The sequence below is a fragment of the Ylistrum balloti genome, unplaced genomic scaffold, assembly GCF_031769215.1.
Source record: "Ylistrum balloti isolate Yb309-2 unplaced genomic scaffold, AGI_CSIRO_Ybal_v1 Utg369964, whole genome shotgun sequence".
Taxonomy (NCBI): Eukaryota; Metazoa; Mollusca; class Bivalvia; order Pectinida; family Pectinidae; genus Ylistrum; species Ylistrum balloti.
The window spans coordinates 237,355-254,578 of NW_026782060.1; the positions used below are offsets into that span (position 1 = coordinate 237,355).

The following is a 17,224-nucleotide window of genomic DNA, read 5'->3' on the forward strand; positions in this document are numbered from 1 at the left end:
AGTCAATTTGACCCTTTTGGCCCCGCCCATCAGTGTCTGGAAGTCAGCCAGGATTAAACTGGGCATACCATCACACCATCATCCTTCACTAATAATTCTAACCAAGTTTGAAATATTTCCAATGAAAATTGAACAAATTATGCTCAAAAATCAAGTTTTCATATTTAATCTATAGTAAACTTTACCCCCTCCCCATGGGGAAATGTGGGACCCAGTGGCCATCAAATTCACAATTTTGATAAAGAACCTTAAGATGCTTCCATTCATGAAGAGTATTTGATTTTACCATATTAGGGTCTTGAGGAGAAGATTTTTGAAATCTGAATCAATTTGACACTTTTCGCATTGCCCATCAGGCTCCTGTGGGGTGGGGACTGTATCATTCACAATTCTGGTTCAACTTAGGCCAGGGAAAATTTTATTGAAATCGGATCAGGGGTTTTTGAGAAGCAGTTGAAAATGTTTAATTGTTTATGAATGCATGACATCCGTTGAAGGTGATTATAATAGTTCACTATGAGACTTTGTCTCAGGTGACCTAACAAAGTGCTCAATTAGAGACCAATATAAACTTGCATTGTTTGTTCAACATAAAGTATGATATATTCAGATCTTCTAAAGTAATGCTAAACTTTCAATTGTAAAAATCTAAAATGGCCATCTGTTAGCCATTTTTTCTGACCTTTCCCAAACTTGACAATGCACAACTAGGGAATAGAAAGAATCTAAAATTTTAGAATAATCCATTCTGCACTTCTACGAAATATCGATGACAAGAACATGTACATGTACAGATGAACAATTGGAACAGCACACCAACTGATGATAGATGGCTAAAATGTGATTGATCCTGCAACTCAAAATTGAAAGTTTCCTAGGAATGAAAAAAGGACAAACACTTATGTTAAAGTTAGGCTTTATTGTACAGCCTTTTGAAATACATTTAACAAATATTGTTACCTTATGAGTAAATGTCTAAACAGTGTGGATGTCTTTTGCCAATATCATAGCAACACTAGATAAGTCTTTCTTATTCAGTGTCTTTTGATCAGTTGAATACAATATTTCTACTGGTTTTCAACTTTTCAAGAATGTTTCACAATTTCAAAGATGTTAAGATTAGTTCTCTGGTAGCAATGAATTTATTAATTAATTTAGTTTTCTAAAATACTACCACTGAAATATAACACTGTGTCAACATGTAATGAACGAGTTTAATTAGACGTACATGTAGTCCAAAACTTATTTGCCATATCATTACTCTTGTTTGAAATACTCTGTATGGTACTGGTAATCAAATATATAATGGTACCATTGAATTATTTAATTTGGCGACAACAAAATCAAACTTTTTTCTGAAAAGCAGCCATCCACTTGACCTGAAACTCCAACATGAATCACTTCCATCCATGTTTCGATTCCTCCGCAGCAGAATTGGCAAATAATTAATTAGATTCTATGGTACCCTATTGAAACGATACCTGGGGTAGGATAGATTTTTAACTGAAATAACCTTAGACAACAAGTTGTATATGATAAATGAATAATATTTATAATCATAAAACAAGTAAGTATATAACACAACAAATATCTTTAAAATGACATGCAATTTTATTTTAAATGAATATTGTTTCAAGAGTAAAACGTTCTGGAGCATTGTGTGATTTTAAAAAGCATTTTCTTTAGTCAACTAAGAAACACCTCCTATGCTCAAAACGCCAAAATTTTATGTTTTCCTAATTTTAAGGGACCACATATATATCTATAATTATATACTGTGATCATGAATACGTCTGTGCCCCTCTCCTCCCCTCTACATACCTATATTGATATCAGCATATCGACACTACTACTAGTAAATATTTATTTTCAGTTATAGTTATATGTGCAAGTAAGAAATGTTAAAAAAAATTAAATATCTCCAGGAATGAGTATTAAAACCACACAATACAAATTTAATTCTACAATATACAGAGTAACCATGAGGACTATAGCTGTAAAATATCTATTTGACCCTAGGACTCCAAAATAAATCACTTGTATCCATGGTTTGGTTTCCAGCCAATTATTTCTAGATGAATTATCTACTAAACTCAAAGGGTGGCACCCCATGTAAAATCTGGAGTCCTTGGGTGGGATAGATGCTTTTTACAGGAATAGCCCAAATTGTTTTATAGATAATAAAATACATGCATGCAAGAGGGAATAATGATGATATTATCTCTGCTTCAACAATATGAATGCATTTATACACTGTGGAAATGTGAAAAGAGCGAGATGGGCTTATTTCTAAGCATGGGCACCTATACCTGGTAAAATATACAAGTGATGTATGTTGTATTAGTGAATAAATACAGGTATCACTTATGAAAATCAAAACAGAAAATGTGAAGGAAAGACAGCAAAAGAATGAGATACAAGTACAGGGCAAAAGTAGGTAGAAAATCACGTAGGTAATGGGTTGAATGACTGTCCATTACAAAAAAAAGTATAAAAATTTAGGATGAAGGACGACAACAAAAGAAAGAGATAATGTAATACTGGGCAAAGGTAACTTGGAAAACACCAATGTCATGGAGTGAATGACTATTCGTTACAAAGTAAAAGTATCAAAATATAATAATTACTACACAGTAAAATTATTATCTCAGCAAGGATTTTTAAAATCTTACACAGACAAGAAATTTTGACATTGCAAATTTCACCAAAACAAAATCATTTCATACAAATATGTTGTGGCTTTAATGAAGAGCAATAAAAAAAAATCCCAACTGTCAGAAAAATAGTCATGAAAAAACGTGATGTTCAGGGGGATTTCACTTAATGTTTGCGGTCAATGACCTTAATGCATAATAAAAGGAGCAGCAAGTATTTTGATAGTGGAAAAAAATGTCAGAAAATCTAATGCCTGTATACAACACATGGGTGACAATGTTCCCGTTTACTGCTAAATGCAGGGTTGCATTAAATCTAATCTCAATGAACTAGCCACAACTGGGACAAGTATGAATTATAACCCCTGCCAAGTAAACAATTATACAGTAAATCAATTTTTAAAATAGTCTGAAGACAATATTTTGAATTCAGCCAAAAGAAATTTAGTATTAACCTGCTAATGTATTGCACCTGGTACATGTGTAGTACATGTACATAACAAATTTCAAATAAAGACTGGCAAGTGTTTTGAGGTCAAAAATTTAAAAAAAAAAAAAAAAAAAAAAAAACAGATGGGACTAAAACAATTCACTAACAGGATAGCTACCTTAATAGCATTAATCTATCACAAAATGCATCATACATTATGTACTAAAACTACATATTAATTTCTTAAACGACTTCAAAGTATTTTTTGGTATAGAGTGATTTTATCCTAAAGATCTTCCAACAGTTCTAAGCTTATGTTATAACTAACAGCTGGACAGCTTAAGCTGCCACATAACTGATGATTTCAACACAAAAAGCTAAGCAATACAACAATGGTATCTAGCTAGCACCACTTCATTTGACCGAGCAAATGTTCAGTTTGTAAGTTGTTTTCTTACATGTAATGGCACTATTTAAGAGATTCATCAAGAAAAGCACCAGAAATGTCTGTATCTTTGATCAGTACACTAGAGCTGAAGTCTTTATCCTCTGTTGTCGTGTCTGCAACCTTTCACTACTCCGTTCAGCTGTTGGTCGCGTCCTCAAACTACCATTGGTCAGTGGGGAAATTGTGGATCGTCTAGAAAATAGAAAAATGGTCTATCTAGTACAGGTACTCATAGAGACGATCCAACGGATTACAAAAAATAATCTCTCACATAAAATGAGACAGACTCAAGCTTCTAGTACTACGACATTACAGTGAACTGTTTGGTTGGAAGTACAAAATACAGTACATAGAAGCAATTAACTTACTAGTAAAAAGGAACGATCTAAAGCAAACCTATCTATGAATTCTCTCGGAACTTTGGTTAATCCAATGTTTGTCCTAATACTAGAGTTTACATCTCTCTTTTAATATTTTTGCAATTTATTTTCATGCTAGCTATACCAAAATTGTTTCTGTTTTGAACATTATTTTTTTTGTTTTTGGTCCTACATAGTTTTGAAAATTAGTCTACATTTTAAGATAAGATACAATATCCTTACCTAGTTTTGGGTCTCTGCTGCAGGCCCCCAGGAGTGAGTGTGGCTAGAGCTTGCATGTTGGAGGTGAGAGCCTCTACCTCCTTTCGAAGACGAGTCGGGGTCTCCATGTTGTCAGTCCTGGTGATACAGAAAAGTTCTGATTAATTACTGCAACACTTCAATGTGCTATTAATACTAACTGAATTTAATGTAATTTTTTGGAAAAAATTTTCTGATAGAAAGAATAGAAACAATAAGTAATCTACTTGTCACATTTTGTGCAATTTAGTCTTAAATTTTGTACATTAATTTCCCTTGTTATGCTGAACTCTGAATTTCAAAATGTTCTTGCTATAAAATGAGTTTACATTAATTTCAATTCAGCAGTTGACCAGTCTAGTATCAGGAATTCTGCTCAAACTTTATGCTTCTCACTCAGTTTTCAAAAAAAACTAAATGAGAAGTAATGTGAAGATAGAAGTTTTTCACCACATTTCATACATCAATCAGAATAGATTCTTCACAGGCATTTTAAGAAGAATATATTAACAGAATTCCAGCATCTTCCAATTATTTTCATGCCCCCATCTTACATTCAGAATTGATCTGATTTTGTACACAAATGCCTCTATGACCCACCAGTTATGGAAAACATAATTTCTAATAAATTGAGACTTACCATCGTGTAGATATTGATGTGCGTAACCTTGTAGGTGTTCGTTTTGTGTTTGGTGTGTCAATCAAAAATGGGGAATACATTTTCACATCATGATGACCTGGCCGGGGTGGAGTTCTTCCTGAAGTGCGGTTACTGCGACGAACCCCTTTGGTAGGTGACGGGCTTCTTGTCTCATTTGTTAACCTTTTCAGCTTTTTTGTGGATACACGGAATTTCTGAAATTACATGAAATGTAAAATTTTATATTGAATTATGTCTTACTTTTGGTCAAACGGTAAAGGAATACATCCCTGGCATACCAAGTACCATAATATACTAAATATCGCACATATTTTCATTTACATACAAATACATGTAGTATAGCCAATTGCAATAAAGGGCCAAACTGACCCCATATACATTCTTGGCCCCTTTGGCTATCAAGCTAGAGTGAAACAAAGGGCAGTAATTCCGGGATATCAGAATGCCTCTTGTAAAAAAACATGTAGAACCAGTGAGATAGTATTACTTAAATTTTTTTTTTAAATATCTCGAGAACAGATGAATATTTAGAAGTAGCAAGACACATTGATTAGCACACACAAGTTATGACTTTCATTCAAATGCAAATTAATAAATCAATAATCTTCAATTAACCTTCTACAGTAGAATATTACACATTGTAAACATATGAACTTGCCATGACAAATGCCTGCTGCAGTGCATACATACAATTTTGTTTGTTTTTGTTTCAAATAATTTTTGTAAAAAGCATCAATATGCTCTATTATAACAATTATCACTGCATTCATGTTACTGACACTTCTGATGTTTTGTTTATTTTTGCAATTCAGAATTTCTAAAACAATTGTTTAAATATTGAATTTTAACACCAAATTGTTTATACCCGGTATGTACACGCACAGAGTAATTCCCTAATGTATCTGAAGAAAGCTGTATAGTCACAAAAATTTAAATATTGCAGGCATGGGTACTGATAATCTAAAATCCTCTAAAAAATCTGAAATCATTTATCAATATAAAGTTTCAAATGTAAAACGAATCTCATGTGTACTCTCCCATGACTATCACATGACATCTTTCAAACTAGCAACATACTTCACCATTCTTGGTGACAGGTGACCCATAGCATTTGTCATTCTTATTTGATACATAAATGTACTTATAATGGTGACACTATGGTATTTGGTTGTCAACAATTCTACTTGAATTTGAGCGGGAAGTACTGTAGTATGGGCATACAATGAAGATGACTCATAGGCTTTTACTGTATCAGAATTGGCATGACTCCAGGGTTTCTTAGCTACAACTCGGTAGACATTAAGCTGGATTTAGATTGTGGGACTGATAATATAAGCTTATGACTTGACATTACAAACATTTATTGTGGAATCTAGAAGCAATTATCTTGTCTCATGATCTGAAGTTCAATTTGTACATTGTCATTTAGTTGTTTTGTTATTTTTCTATTTTTTATTTATCATTTTTTCATTATTATCATTAGTAGTAGTAGTAGTATTTGAAATGTGCAGAGCTAGAAATATCATTGGTCGATTAGACCAAACCAGTTATTCTTTCAAAAGTCACCATACTTGTTTTGCTTATGATCACAAGCTGTCAGCTGACATTTTCTGGTTTTAGAAAATATAAGCTGCTATGCAAACATCAGCAGTGGACATGTTTACACAACATCAAAAAGCAAGTGGACGCATGTTTTGTCGTGTAAAACAAACACACCACTGACATAACAAATAAATACACAAACATGAAAACCTGCAAGACTGCTTTCAGCGTTATAGGTCTAACCAGGGACGTGTAAAGCAGATTATTATGTAACTGTATAAGACGTCCCTAATTATAACCAGGGACGTAAATTGAAGACTTATAATTTCAAAAAATCAAATATTCATGACAACTGTCGTTACTCAATTGAAATCTAATATCACACTGGTCAAACGTTAAATAATTTCAGCTGCAGAATGACTGAAAAACAAACATAAGATAAAAATAATGCATGTTCGAAATATGATCGATTTAACCAGAATATTGCGGGCAATGGCAAATTCGGCGACATACATAATATTTATACAAAATTGTGATAAATACACGCTAACACTAAAGAATATCTACCTGTTTCAAAGATCCGACAGCTTCCCGAACAGACTTTGTAAGGGTAGAATTCCTTTCAAACTTCGGCTTCTGGTTTTCACGGTTTCTCATCGGATGGATTGCGTGCCGCTGTGTTGGAATATCTCCTTCGGAAATAGCACGTTTGTATTTAGGTGTATTGAAATACATGTTTTCTTTTCCTTCCAAAACGTTGTACTTTTTACCTGGCAACCACGATAGTCGGAACGATTTTCTGAGATTTGTAGACATGATGCAAGTGTTGTGGTGTTGTGACCGTTTTAAATGAACCGCCAAGCTTTGTGACCTCTCACCATTTACGGTGATCAGCTGAGTGGTCACGTGGGTTTGAATCTTGGGCGCGTTTGATTGGTGCTGTATAGAGCGGAAACCCACCACGGGGCGATATTATTACCAGCCAAACAACAGATTAATTAGTATAATTAGGGGATAACAACACCAATGCCCCAGTCTGGACAAAGGGAAACAGGATGACACCTGTATAACCGTATTTAATTGTAGGTAATTGATCGATGTAAATTATATAAGGCATTTGAACAAAATGACAAAACCACAATTTAACAACCAATTATAGTGTAATCTGTATAATTATTACACCTTTTTGACGTCATTTGACCTTGAAACCATTGTAAGTAGATCTTAGTAAATATAATATTGTTAATCCAAAATATCGAAATATAACATTGACTACGGTGTGGATTTTCAGATGATGGAAAGTTGAAAGGAAGAAATATGCGAAACAGAATCAGAATTTTGTGGATCTTCTTTTACTTATTGTGATAATTTTAAAAGATGGACTTTTTCAGTCTATCATTGATGTGGCAAACATCAAATTCTGGTTATTTTGATACTTGGATGAACAGGAAGATGAAGACAGGAATTATTTTAACATACAAGTATGTCATTTACACGCCGACTGAAGGATAATAAGAGGAATCCCGACATTCACAGTTGCTATTTAGTACAATAACTACATGATAAAATCCGTGTATCAGAACTCTCTTACGACACACGTGATTGTACGCTTTGCATACTTTGCAACATTGAGTTGAGTAACTGCATGGGGTTAAGATGTGCATTAACTTAAAATTCACATTTATAGCGGAAATCAGCATTTTCTGTCATAATGGCGTTATAGTTCAGTATGTTGATTTAATTTGACATTTTTAGGTTAATTTAACACATCTTCATGATAAAAAATGATTATTTTTATTTTGTTTTGAAATTAATTTTATCTCTAGCCACCCTAGTATATCTACCTCTTTGTTTTGTACTTTGTTTCTGCCTTATACCGTTGAATCCATTATATTGTACAAACGTCCTTATTTTGACCTTGATAGTGGTAATACATAGTGTTTATTGTGCACTATCTATATGTTTTATGAGTATTCTTTAAAATTTCGATAAGTTGTAAAACTTGTGGAGCTAAACTTGATTGACTAAAAGATAAGATAAAGTTTTATTTTAAAAAACGACATGGAACATTATGTCTATGAGAACCTACTGTTGAATTCTCAGTGTGTTTTGGGATATTTTGTAATGTATGTATGGTGTAATATAGGCTTGAAACAATTTATTTAATGAGAGATTTCAAAAATAAATGTAACACTTCCATTGATTTAAATAGTCACTTTCTACATTTCACATTCGCAATACAACTGAAATATTTCATAATTAGTATACACAAATAATACTGTTAATTGGATATCTTGCTATATTTACAAACACTACAACCTTAAGTATATAATTACTCATAATTGTTCAATGTTAAAACCACTCGTTCCAAAATTGACGAAGATAAAAAGAAGAAAACGTCATATAACTTTACTATGGTTCCTGTTTTATTTACAGACAAATCAATAGATATTTAATTTACGTTTATTGTATATAGGATCCACAATTTCAATATTTATTTTAATGGACGTTCCAGTAACACTGTATAGTAACGCGTTAAGATTTACATCACATAATGTGATACACTGAGATAATATATTCTGTTCTTGAAAGTTATCATATCGTGGACAATGAAATTCCCACATTGTACATTTCTTATAGATTAAAAGAAGAAACCCTGCTTTAATTATGCATGTCAGCCCCACCCCCATGTCAAATTGCTTCCGCCGGGCCTGTAATACCTCGTGTTTTTATTAACCAATTTGTGTTCATCAACTTATTTGGAATTCCGGCAATAATCGGGCACATTACATTATTCCGTGGCGTCAACATTCAATTCCATATTTGGGGAGTCATCGATAGCGTAAAATGTTTGTTGTCAACCTAATTTCTTTTAACGCGTGCATTGCAGTAAATAATTTGCATCGGTATTTATGAGCATTAAAGTCCACCTTTTCCAATGTCAAATGAGAAATGTATTTACAGCGTAAAGGTCAAACACCGACTTTCTTTCCATGAAACTATCGATTCATAATGAGAAACTGCATCTCCTCTGCAGGACATTCATTTAACACAAGTGGACGTTAATGAACGCTTATCGCAGAATATTGATGTATTGTGAGAGTAGAATAGACAGGAGAAAAAGCGGCCTGAACATTGTACCACTGACAAATACACAGGTGAACGATAATCTCCGATCTCGTGCATATTGCCCTGTACTAGCCAGTCACGCGAACCAGCAGTAAAGATGGAGGAAAAATCTGGACATAGACGATCAGTCGTCATAGCAATGGATTCCAGTGCCAGCGCTGAAAAAGCTTTCAAATGTAAGTATTTTTCAATGACACGCCAGTAAATTGCTTGGTGTACTTGAAATTTGAAATATTTGTATTTTTTTCTATTGTCTGTCAGTCGTGACATGTAAATGTAGTTGTTAAAAAGTTTCTATCGTTACGCGTCTGCCTGTAATAACTGTTCAAGTGTCCGGGGCGCTTAAGGACATATCGCAATCTCGCCCTCCCGTCCGCGACGATGAACGAAATAACCATTGGGAGACCATCACGATATCTCGCTCCCTGCGCGTTTTGATCTCGTTTCGTCGCCTCGCGTTGTCTTCCTTTCGCTCTGTCGACCTATGCGGGCGAGGGAGTTGGCCTTAACTAGCCCCATAAATAACCACGAAGTTTACAGCGGATATATAATTACTGTATACAACTTACCAACCATATGAAATCAGCGTGTCACTCATATACCCGACAGGGATAATATAAAACTCACAAACAATTTATACCGTAGTTCATATTAACAACATACAGTACTGTATTTATGGATCTGATTGCCCTCTTTGACAATATATTATACCGTACAACATTAAAAAAATAATTGAAACAATCTTTAAAATTTGGTAAAAATCACAAACTCCAAAGATGAGTTACATTATTGAATCACCCATACACAATAATATTCTTTGTGGATGATTTACAAATAAAAATCGCGAAAATAAGAGTCCGTTGGAAATAAAACTCAATCTGAATTGAAACATGATAGTTCTGATTCACATGTTATTATTGAAATTCTAAATTCTTTAACCCAAACTGATGGAAAGTGAACGCATCATAAACCTAGACATATATTGGACAAATCGTAAAGGCTGCTGGGAAATCTTAAGCTCATTGAACTACTGGAAATCTGTGGTCTGACAGATCTTGCAAGCCAAATCCTATACACGCAATAAATTGAATGAATACATCATGATTAGATCGTCAAAAGACACATGAAGCTGGAGATTTGTTGAGGAGACTTGGATTGTGACTGATGAGACTGATTTAGGACAATGTGTGCACTGTACCAATGGTTATTGTGACGACCTCATTCAGTCTGTTGCCTACAGATCGATAGGGGCGGCAGAGGATAGTTTCCAATTGCATCAGGGATATGGATTTTCCTAGGAAATACAGATGTGTGCAATGTCCCGAGCCTAGTTCAATGCATGTAATTCATCGGCTTGGCATTTATTCACAAAACATGATAATTTTTTCCCATGGAAATTTGCAAATACTTGTATTTTCACTCCAACTATCCGAACCGTCTATATTTGCACTGCCTCTTTAGTATACAAGAGAACATTTCAACAATTTATGTGCGCTTATAAGCTTACAGAGCTTTGTGTAAGAGTAGCTTTGATACATCATACTCTGACATTTGGCCATGATGACCATGGAACGAGGCTACAGTGACATGGTCACGATATTCATGGAACAAGGTTACAGTGACATGGTCACGATGATCCTAGAACGAGGCTACAGTGACATGGTCACGATGATCCTAGAACGAGGCTACACAGACATGGTCACGATGATCATAGAACGAGGCTTCAGTGACATGGTCACGGTGATTATTGAACGAGGTTACAGTGACATGGTCACGATGATCATAGAACGAGGCTTCAGTAACATGGTCACGGTGATCCTAGAACGAGGCTACATTGACATGGTCACGATGATCCTAGAACGAGGATGCAGGGAAATGGTCACGATGATCATAGAACGAGGCTTCAGTGACATGGTCACGGTGATCCAAGAACAAGGCTTCAGTGACATGGTCACGATGATTATTGGACGAGGCTACAGTGACATGGGCACGATGATCATAGAACGAGGCTACAGTGATATGGTCACGATGATCATAGAACGAGGCTTCAGTGACATGGTCACGGTGATCCAAGAACAAGGCTTCAGTGACATGGTCACGATGATTATTGGACGAGGCTACAGTGACATGGGCACGATGATCATAGAACGAGGCTACAGTGATATGGTCACGATGACTATAGAACGAGGCTTCAGTGATATGGTCACGATGATCATGGAACGAGGATACATTGACATTGTCAAGATGATTAAATAACGAGGTTACAGTGACCTACATATTTGTCCTAAAAGCTGTTTTGGACATATTGTTTATTTTTCTGATGTCCTAGACATTGCAATTGTTATTTAAACGAATCGTTACTTCCTGTTACCCAGTAAGTCGCTTACTTAAATTTGATATTGAAGATAACATAATTCATAGTGCAAAATATCCTACATAATCTTTCTTTTCCGTAGTAGCATTCTTATCCTCAATGAAGTAGTACGGGGCCATGTTTATCGTGCCATGTTTTATAGTTAGTTCCTGTTGATAAGCGGTGTATCACCGACAAACATCAGCGTTCTGGCCGTGTGAGTGGGCGTCTTGAATCTCCTGATTGGATGGAACCGCCTATACAAAGTATCGGTACTGAAACGTTTTAGAAGATGATTCCTGGTCCTACAATGTTCTTTTTGGTCCTACAATGTTCTCTTTGGTCCGACAGTGTTCTCGTTGTTCTACAACGTTCCCTTTGGTCCTACAATGTTCTCTTTGGTCCGACAGTGTTCCCGTTGTCCTACAACGTTCCCTTTGGTCCTACAATGTTCTCTTTGGTCCTACAATGTTCTCTTTGGTCCTACAATGTTTCCGTTGTCCTACAACGTTCCCTTTGGTCCTACAACGTTCTATTTGGTCCTACAGCGTTCTCGTTGGTCATACAACGTTCCATTTTGTCTTACAGTGTTCCATTTGGTCTTACAATGTTCTTTTTGGTCCTACAATGTTCCCTCTGGTCCTACAGCGTTCCATTTGGTCCTACAATGTTCCCTTTGGTCCTACAGTATTCCCTTTGGTCCTACAACATTCCCTTTGGTCCTACAACATTCCCTCCCTGTGGTCCTACAGTGTTCCCTTTGGTCCTACAATGTTCCCTTTGGTCCTACAATGTTCTATTTTAATAACTCGATGTAAAGATCCTGGATGGGATGGACCAGGCCAAATCAATTTATGAAGTCTGTCAGTAAAACATTAAAGTGCATTTAATACACTAATAAAATTACATTACCTATCTCTATCTCTGTTCCTCTGGACAGGCGTACATCGAGCCTACTTTTTTTTCGAAAAGTCTAAGATATCTTCATTATATGGGCAGTCCTAACACTGAACACCATTTAAAGTCCCATCCTCAGGGGGTGAAGTGGCTAGTATAATGGTTGTGACGTAATGAGATTTTGTGGTACCCTTACTTCAATCCTTTCTGAGTCATTCACTGACCCGAAACACTAATCACGAACGCTTTCTGTATACCATTCCTTTCCAACTCCTTACATATGTCCACTTAGCTGACGTTTGATTTTGTATGTAAATAATATGTAATTGCTTAGATAGTACAGTCATCCTTGAAGATAATAATGGAAAAGAACGTGCAATGCCATCATGTACAGATTTTAAAAAAGTACACTGGCCTTTAATTGTCTAATCCTTAAATAGATAACTTACATGTATTAAATGGTTAATTACACACCGGTCAGTAACCATTAAACCTTATTATATTACATACAGGGTATGTGGAGAATCTGCGCCGACCCGAAGACAACGTGGTCATGGTGACTGTAGTTCACGTCATGGATGTCTTTACACCAGCACAATGGCGTGAACGTAAGTCAAAGAACCATGTCGACAAGACATTTTCTTATTTTGTTTTACAGACACTCATTTAAGAAGCACTTTTTATCCAACTAATACAAGATGATGACTGCAGTGTTAATTATCTGTATTCCCTATTTTTAGTATGGTAAACGAAGATTTTTATTGATTCAAAAGTGTTTTTTTTACATTTCTGTATACCGAAACAAAAACAAAAAACAACAAAAAAAAGAAGTTTGCGACAGTTAATTTGTTCTTTAAAATTAGATTAAATTGACACAACATTGCGTTATAATAAATTTGGTTCAAAATAACCATTTTGACACATAATTGTAGATAAACATCAATAAATGGCCACTAGCACAATATGCTATATCTTTGTGTTACCTTGTTTTTTTATGTAGTTTTGCTGACACAAGGTAATATGGAGTGCTAAATATGACATTCTGTGTCACTTTTACTAGCAGGCTATATTTTAGGATCGCGTATTTGACATCATGATTCGGTTTTTAGTGCCTACAATTTCAACGTTATTTCCGTGGCTATTCTGTTAGTTCTCTAATGTATAACTCTGGAAGTCGTGGGCAAATTTCAATTAAAGTATGCTTGAATATCACCACAAATCACCAATTCGAAATGTTGCATCTTACTGGAAATTAGCACTGTTTGACCAGTTATTAAATTTTGTTTGTTTGTTTGTTTTTTTATCTTGTATCATGGTGTTCGGGGAAAAATTGGAAAAATAATTACAATAAACAAATAATAAATATAGATAGATAAATAGATAAATAAAACACAGCAACCCCTTTTTCAGTTATATAAAATATCCAATTATATTTCTGTACAAATACAGAGTGTTTCCACAAAGTTTATAACCAGAACATAATTGTCCAATATATGATTTTAGTCATTTTTCAAAATGTTCACATTTTCAATGCTATATTATTCTGAACTCGTAAAAGCAAACGAAAGTTTGATTGTTTTACTTCTTTTTATCATCTTAAGATACCACCGTTCTATGTCGTTAAAATATATTGAAAGAAAGATTGCCTCGAAAATAACAACAATAATGCTTGTTTTTCGCTAAAAGACAAAAAATAATCGATGAAAATGTTTATATACTGGTATAGAGGTGTTGACAACAATAGCGAAAATTGAAATGCAGTGATATGTCTTTAATTTTTTTATTATATGTACGTTTTAAAAACTAGCTTTAAAGAAAAAAAACCCACCAGAACAAATAAGTTAAATTTTAGGATTTTTGCGAGTTATTCGTTATACTGTAAGGTGATTAAGTAATTAAGAGTGTTTGTCCTAGAAAAAATATCAGAACTTTGTTATACATTATAACAATGTGTTGATTTGTATTGTTGATAATCACTGCATATGTTTGCTAAGCTTTCTTATCTGTTCCGTATATTTAACACCATTTATTATTCTTTGACTAATTCAGGCTTCAGGTTTACTATTTATATGGTATTATCATTTCATTATCTAGTGATGAGTTCATCTGACTTAGATGTCTCGAGCTTCAACGTCGAGAAACAAAGACAAACACTGGAACAAAATTTAGAGGATCTGAGGGTCATGATGAAAGAAGCTAAGGTGAGATTGAAAGATACCATGGAGTCCACACAATATATAACAATAAAATGTTTGTGTAAACAATAATATACTATTATCAAAGTAACATCACTTTATTAAATAATTTACCGGTATTTTTAAGTCTTTTTCAGTATATCTTCCCTTGTCTTGAAATCCAGATGTAATGTATTTGTTTTTGTTTTTTGTTTTGCTTAACATTTAACATTTATGTTTAACACAATACTGTTTTAATGGCATTTGACTTTCTATAACGATAAGTACACATGTATATTTCTGATGTATATTTGAATGAAACTGACTTTGGTGTTAAGTGAGTTCCTCTTTACGTACTACTTAATTGCTTAAGTTAGGTAACGAAATTCTGATTTTTTTAATTAACAACTTTTGTATACATTTTACCAAAAGGTTTCCTTGGATCAAATGAAATCCTACTAAATATCAGGTTGTTTATTTTATTTTGGGACGCGAGGACCTTTCCTACTTGTTGATATGTAATGATGGCCCTAAATCTTACAATATCCTAAAATTCAATTAGTAGATGCATCACCTGAACACTGTGTCGTATTCAAACATTGGTTTTTCTGTTTGTTATTTACAACATATGATGATATCCTGCTCTGAATGTAACATACTTTTATGTTTTATTTGAATTTCTATTTTTAACTGGAAAATGTTCCCGGATAATCAAATCCGTCAATTACCTCCGTCTCTTGTTACGCTATCTACCTCCATTTAAAAGTCATTTTCCACAGTAAGTTGCAGTTTGACATAGTTATAGGAGTCACTATAATATCCGGACAAGAAACATGGAACAATGATATTTTGCAAACACCTGTATAATAATTAATGATACTCTATATTATATATGAAGAATGATCAACCACAGTCATTTTGATACCAGGTTGATGGAACCGTACAATGTATCCAAGCAGCAAGTGCATCGAAAGGAATTCTGGCTGTAGCAGAGAATTGTGGTGCCGATTGTATAATATCTGGATCGAGGGGGGCTCGGATCTTCCAGGTTGGTGTTCTGGGCAGCACGACTGAAGATCTTTTACACAACAGTAATGTCACATTGGTTGTATGTCCAGACTGAATCCTTGAGCTGAATAGGTAATTTATTTCAAGAATTGGTGTTCTGTGGAACTTGTACATGTTTAAGTATAGATTTTTTAAGGAATGTAACATCAGCACGGTCTATGAAATAGTTACACGGTTCAGAATATACACATGTGCTTTGTGTATATGTACATATACGTTGTTCTAAAATCATCAGATGTACATACATTATGAAAAGTATTGAACAATGGGGCTAGTGCACATCGTCATCTAAATTTTCTTTCAATTACTTTCGATTTTCCTCAATAGCCTCATAGGCTTCAAACTTCAGGCCTGTAGATCGCTAACGAGTCCTAAAAGTACGAAACAGCTGTAAGATGGCTTTACTGTATCCAACTGTAAATTTATATAAAAAAATGCTATTCACTTGTGTGTCTTTTGTACAATTTTATGACTAATAAAGTGACTATTTAACAAGGTGCATTGTGGGATTTTATTGTTAATGAGAAGGAATCAATATGAAAAGTTTGGCAGTTTGAGAAAACAGCATATATAGATATATTTAATTCAACTCATGTATCAGTTGAAATACTGCATGACATGAGGTGTCGTATGAATAACTCAATTTTAGTCATAACACGAATATATCTAATTTGACCGGACTTAGAGGTGGAAATCGTGAATAACCATCGACTGACAACCTAGTACACAATCTAGAACTTATAAACAATTAAAAACTGATTTGCAGTAATGCAATATACCGAACGCCTCAAGATACTGCACATGCTTACGTATGCTGAAACACAAACAAGACAACAGTGATCAACTAATACAACAGATATGGAGGGATCTATATCAGCCCGCAGTCCAAACCATACATGCAGAATAAATCGATAAAAGTGCATACAGGTGTACTTTCCATATGTTTTCACGCCTTTGCACGCTTGCAATGTGATCTTTATAATTATCGTCGAATTTCTTTACAATATGTTACTTACACATGCTTAGCATTGTTTTCGAAATAACAAAGGACGTTCGATATGTCTGTGATATGACATAAGGTTAAATGCAATTTGAGTATAGTATATTGTCAATTAATAACATTCTGAAATATGCCCATTCGTGTTAAACGAATGATGTATGTAATCAGTATACCTTTGTGCAGCTCTTATATCAAATACATATAAGCAAATTTTACAATTTACTGTTATAATAGTTACAAGGTATTTG

The 17,224-nt window shown here is 34.3% G+C and overlaps 2 protein-coding genes across 2 annotated transcripts; one reads left to right on the forward strand and one right to left on the reverse strand.

The window, feature by feature from the left end:
* Window positions 1-1,592: 1,592 nt before the first annotated feature.
* On the reverse strand, window positions 1,593-7,219 carry LOC132547604 (uncharacterized). Its single transcript, XM_060211388.1, has 4 exons — window positions 6,923-7,219; window positions 4,793-5,007; window positions 4,135-4,251; window positions 1,593-3,724 (listed from the first exon to the last, which is right to left on the reverse strand). Exons 1-4 carry the CDS (start codon window positions 7,169-7,171, stop codon window positions 3,604-3,606), a joined length of 702 nt encoding a protein of 233 aa, XP_060067371.1. The 5' UTR covers window positions 7,172-7,219; the 3' UTR covers window positions 1,593-3,603.
* A 2,362-nt stretch (window positions 7,220-9,581) lies between these two features.
* On the forward strand, window positions 9,582-16,031 carry LOC132547598 (uncharacterized). Its single transcript, XM_060211378.1, has 4 exons — window positions 9,582-9,660; window positions 13,247-13,342; window positions 14,829-14,935; window positions 15,837-16,031. Exons 1-4 carry the CDS (start codon window positions 9,582-9,584, stop codon window positions 16,029-16,031), a joined length of 477 nt encoding a protein of 158 aa, XP_060067361.1.
* The last annotated feature ends 1,193 nt before the right edge of the window (window positions 16,032-17,224 follow it).

What these genes read in the sequence shown, in the direction of transcription:
- LOC132547598 (XM_060211378.1), top strand. Translation starts at nt 9,582, where the DNA reads ATGGAGGAAAAATCTGGACATAGACGATCAGTCGTCATAGCAATGGAT. An exon ending in CGCTGAAAAAGCTTTCAAAT is followed by an intron (nt 9,661 to 13,246) that starts GTAAGTATTTTT and finishes TATTACATACAG; the next exon opens with GGTATGTGGAGAATCTGCGC. An exon ending in ACCAGCACAATGGCGTGAAC is followed by an intron (nt 13,343 to 14,828) that starts GTAAGTCAAAGA and finishes TTCATTATCTAG; the next exon opens with TGATGAGTTCATCTGACTTA.
- LOC132547604 (XM_060211388.1), bottom strand. Translation starts at nt 7,171, where the DNA reads ATGTCTACAAATCTCAGAAAATCGTTCCGACTATCGTGGTTGCCAGGT. An exon ending in CTGTCGGATCTTTGAAACAG is followed by an intron (nt 5,008 to 6,922) that starts GTAGATATTCTT and finishes ATGTAATTTCAG; the next exon opens with AAATTCCGTGTATCCACAAA. An exon ending in CAGCAGAGACCCAAAACTAG is followed by an intron (nt 3,725 to 4,134) that starts GTAAGGATATTG and finishes TCTATTTTCTAG; the next exon opens with ACGATCCACAATTTCCCCAC.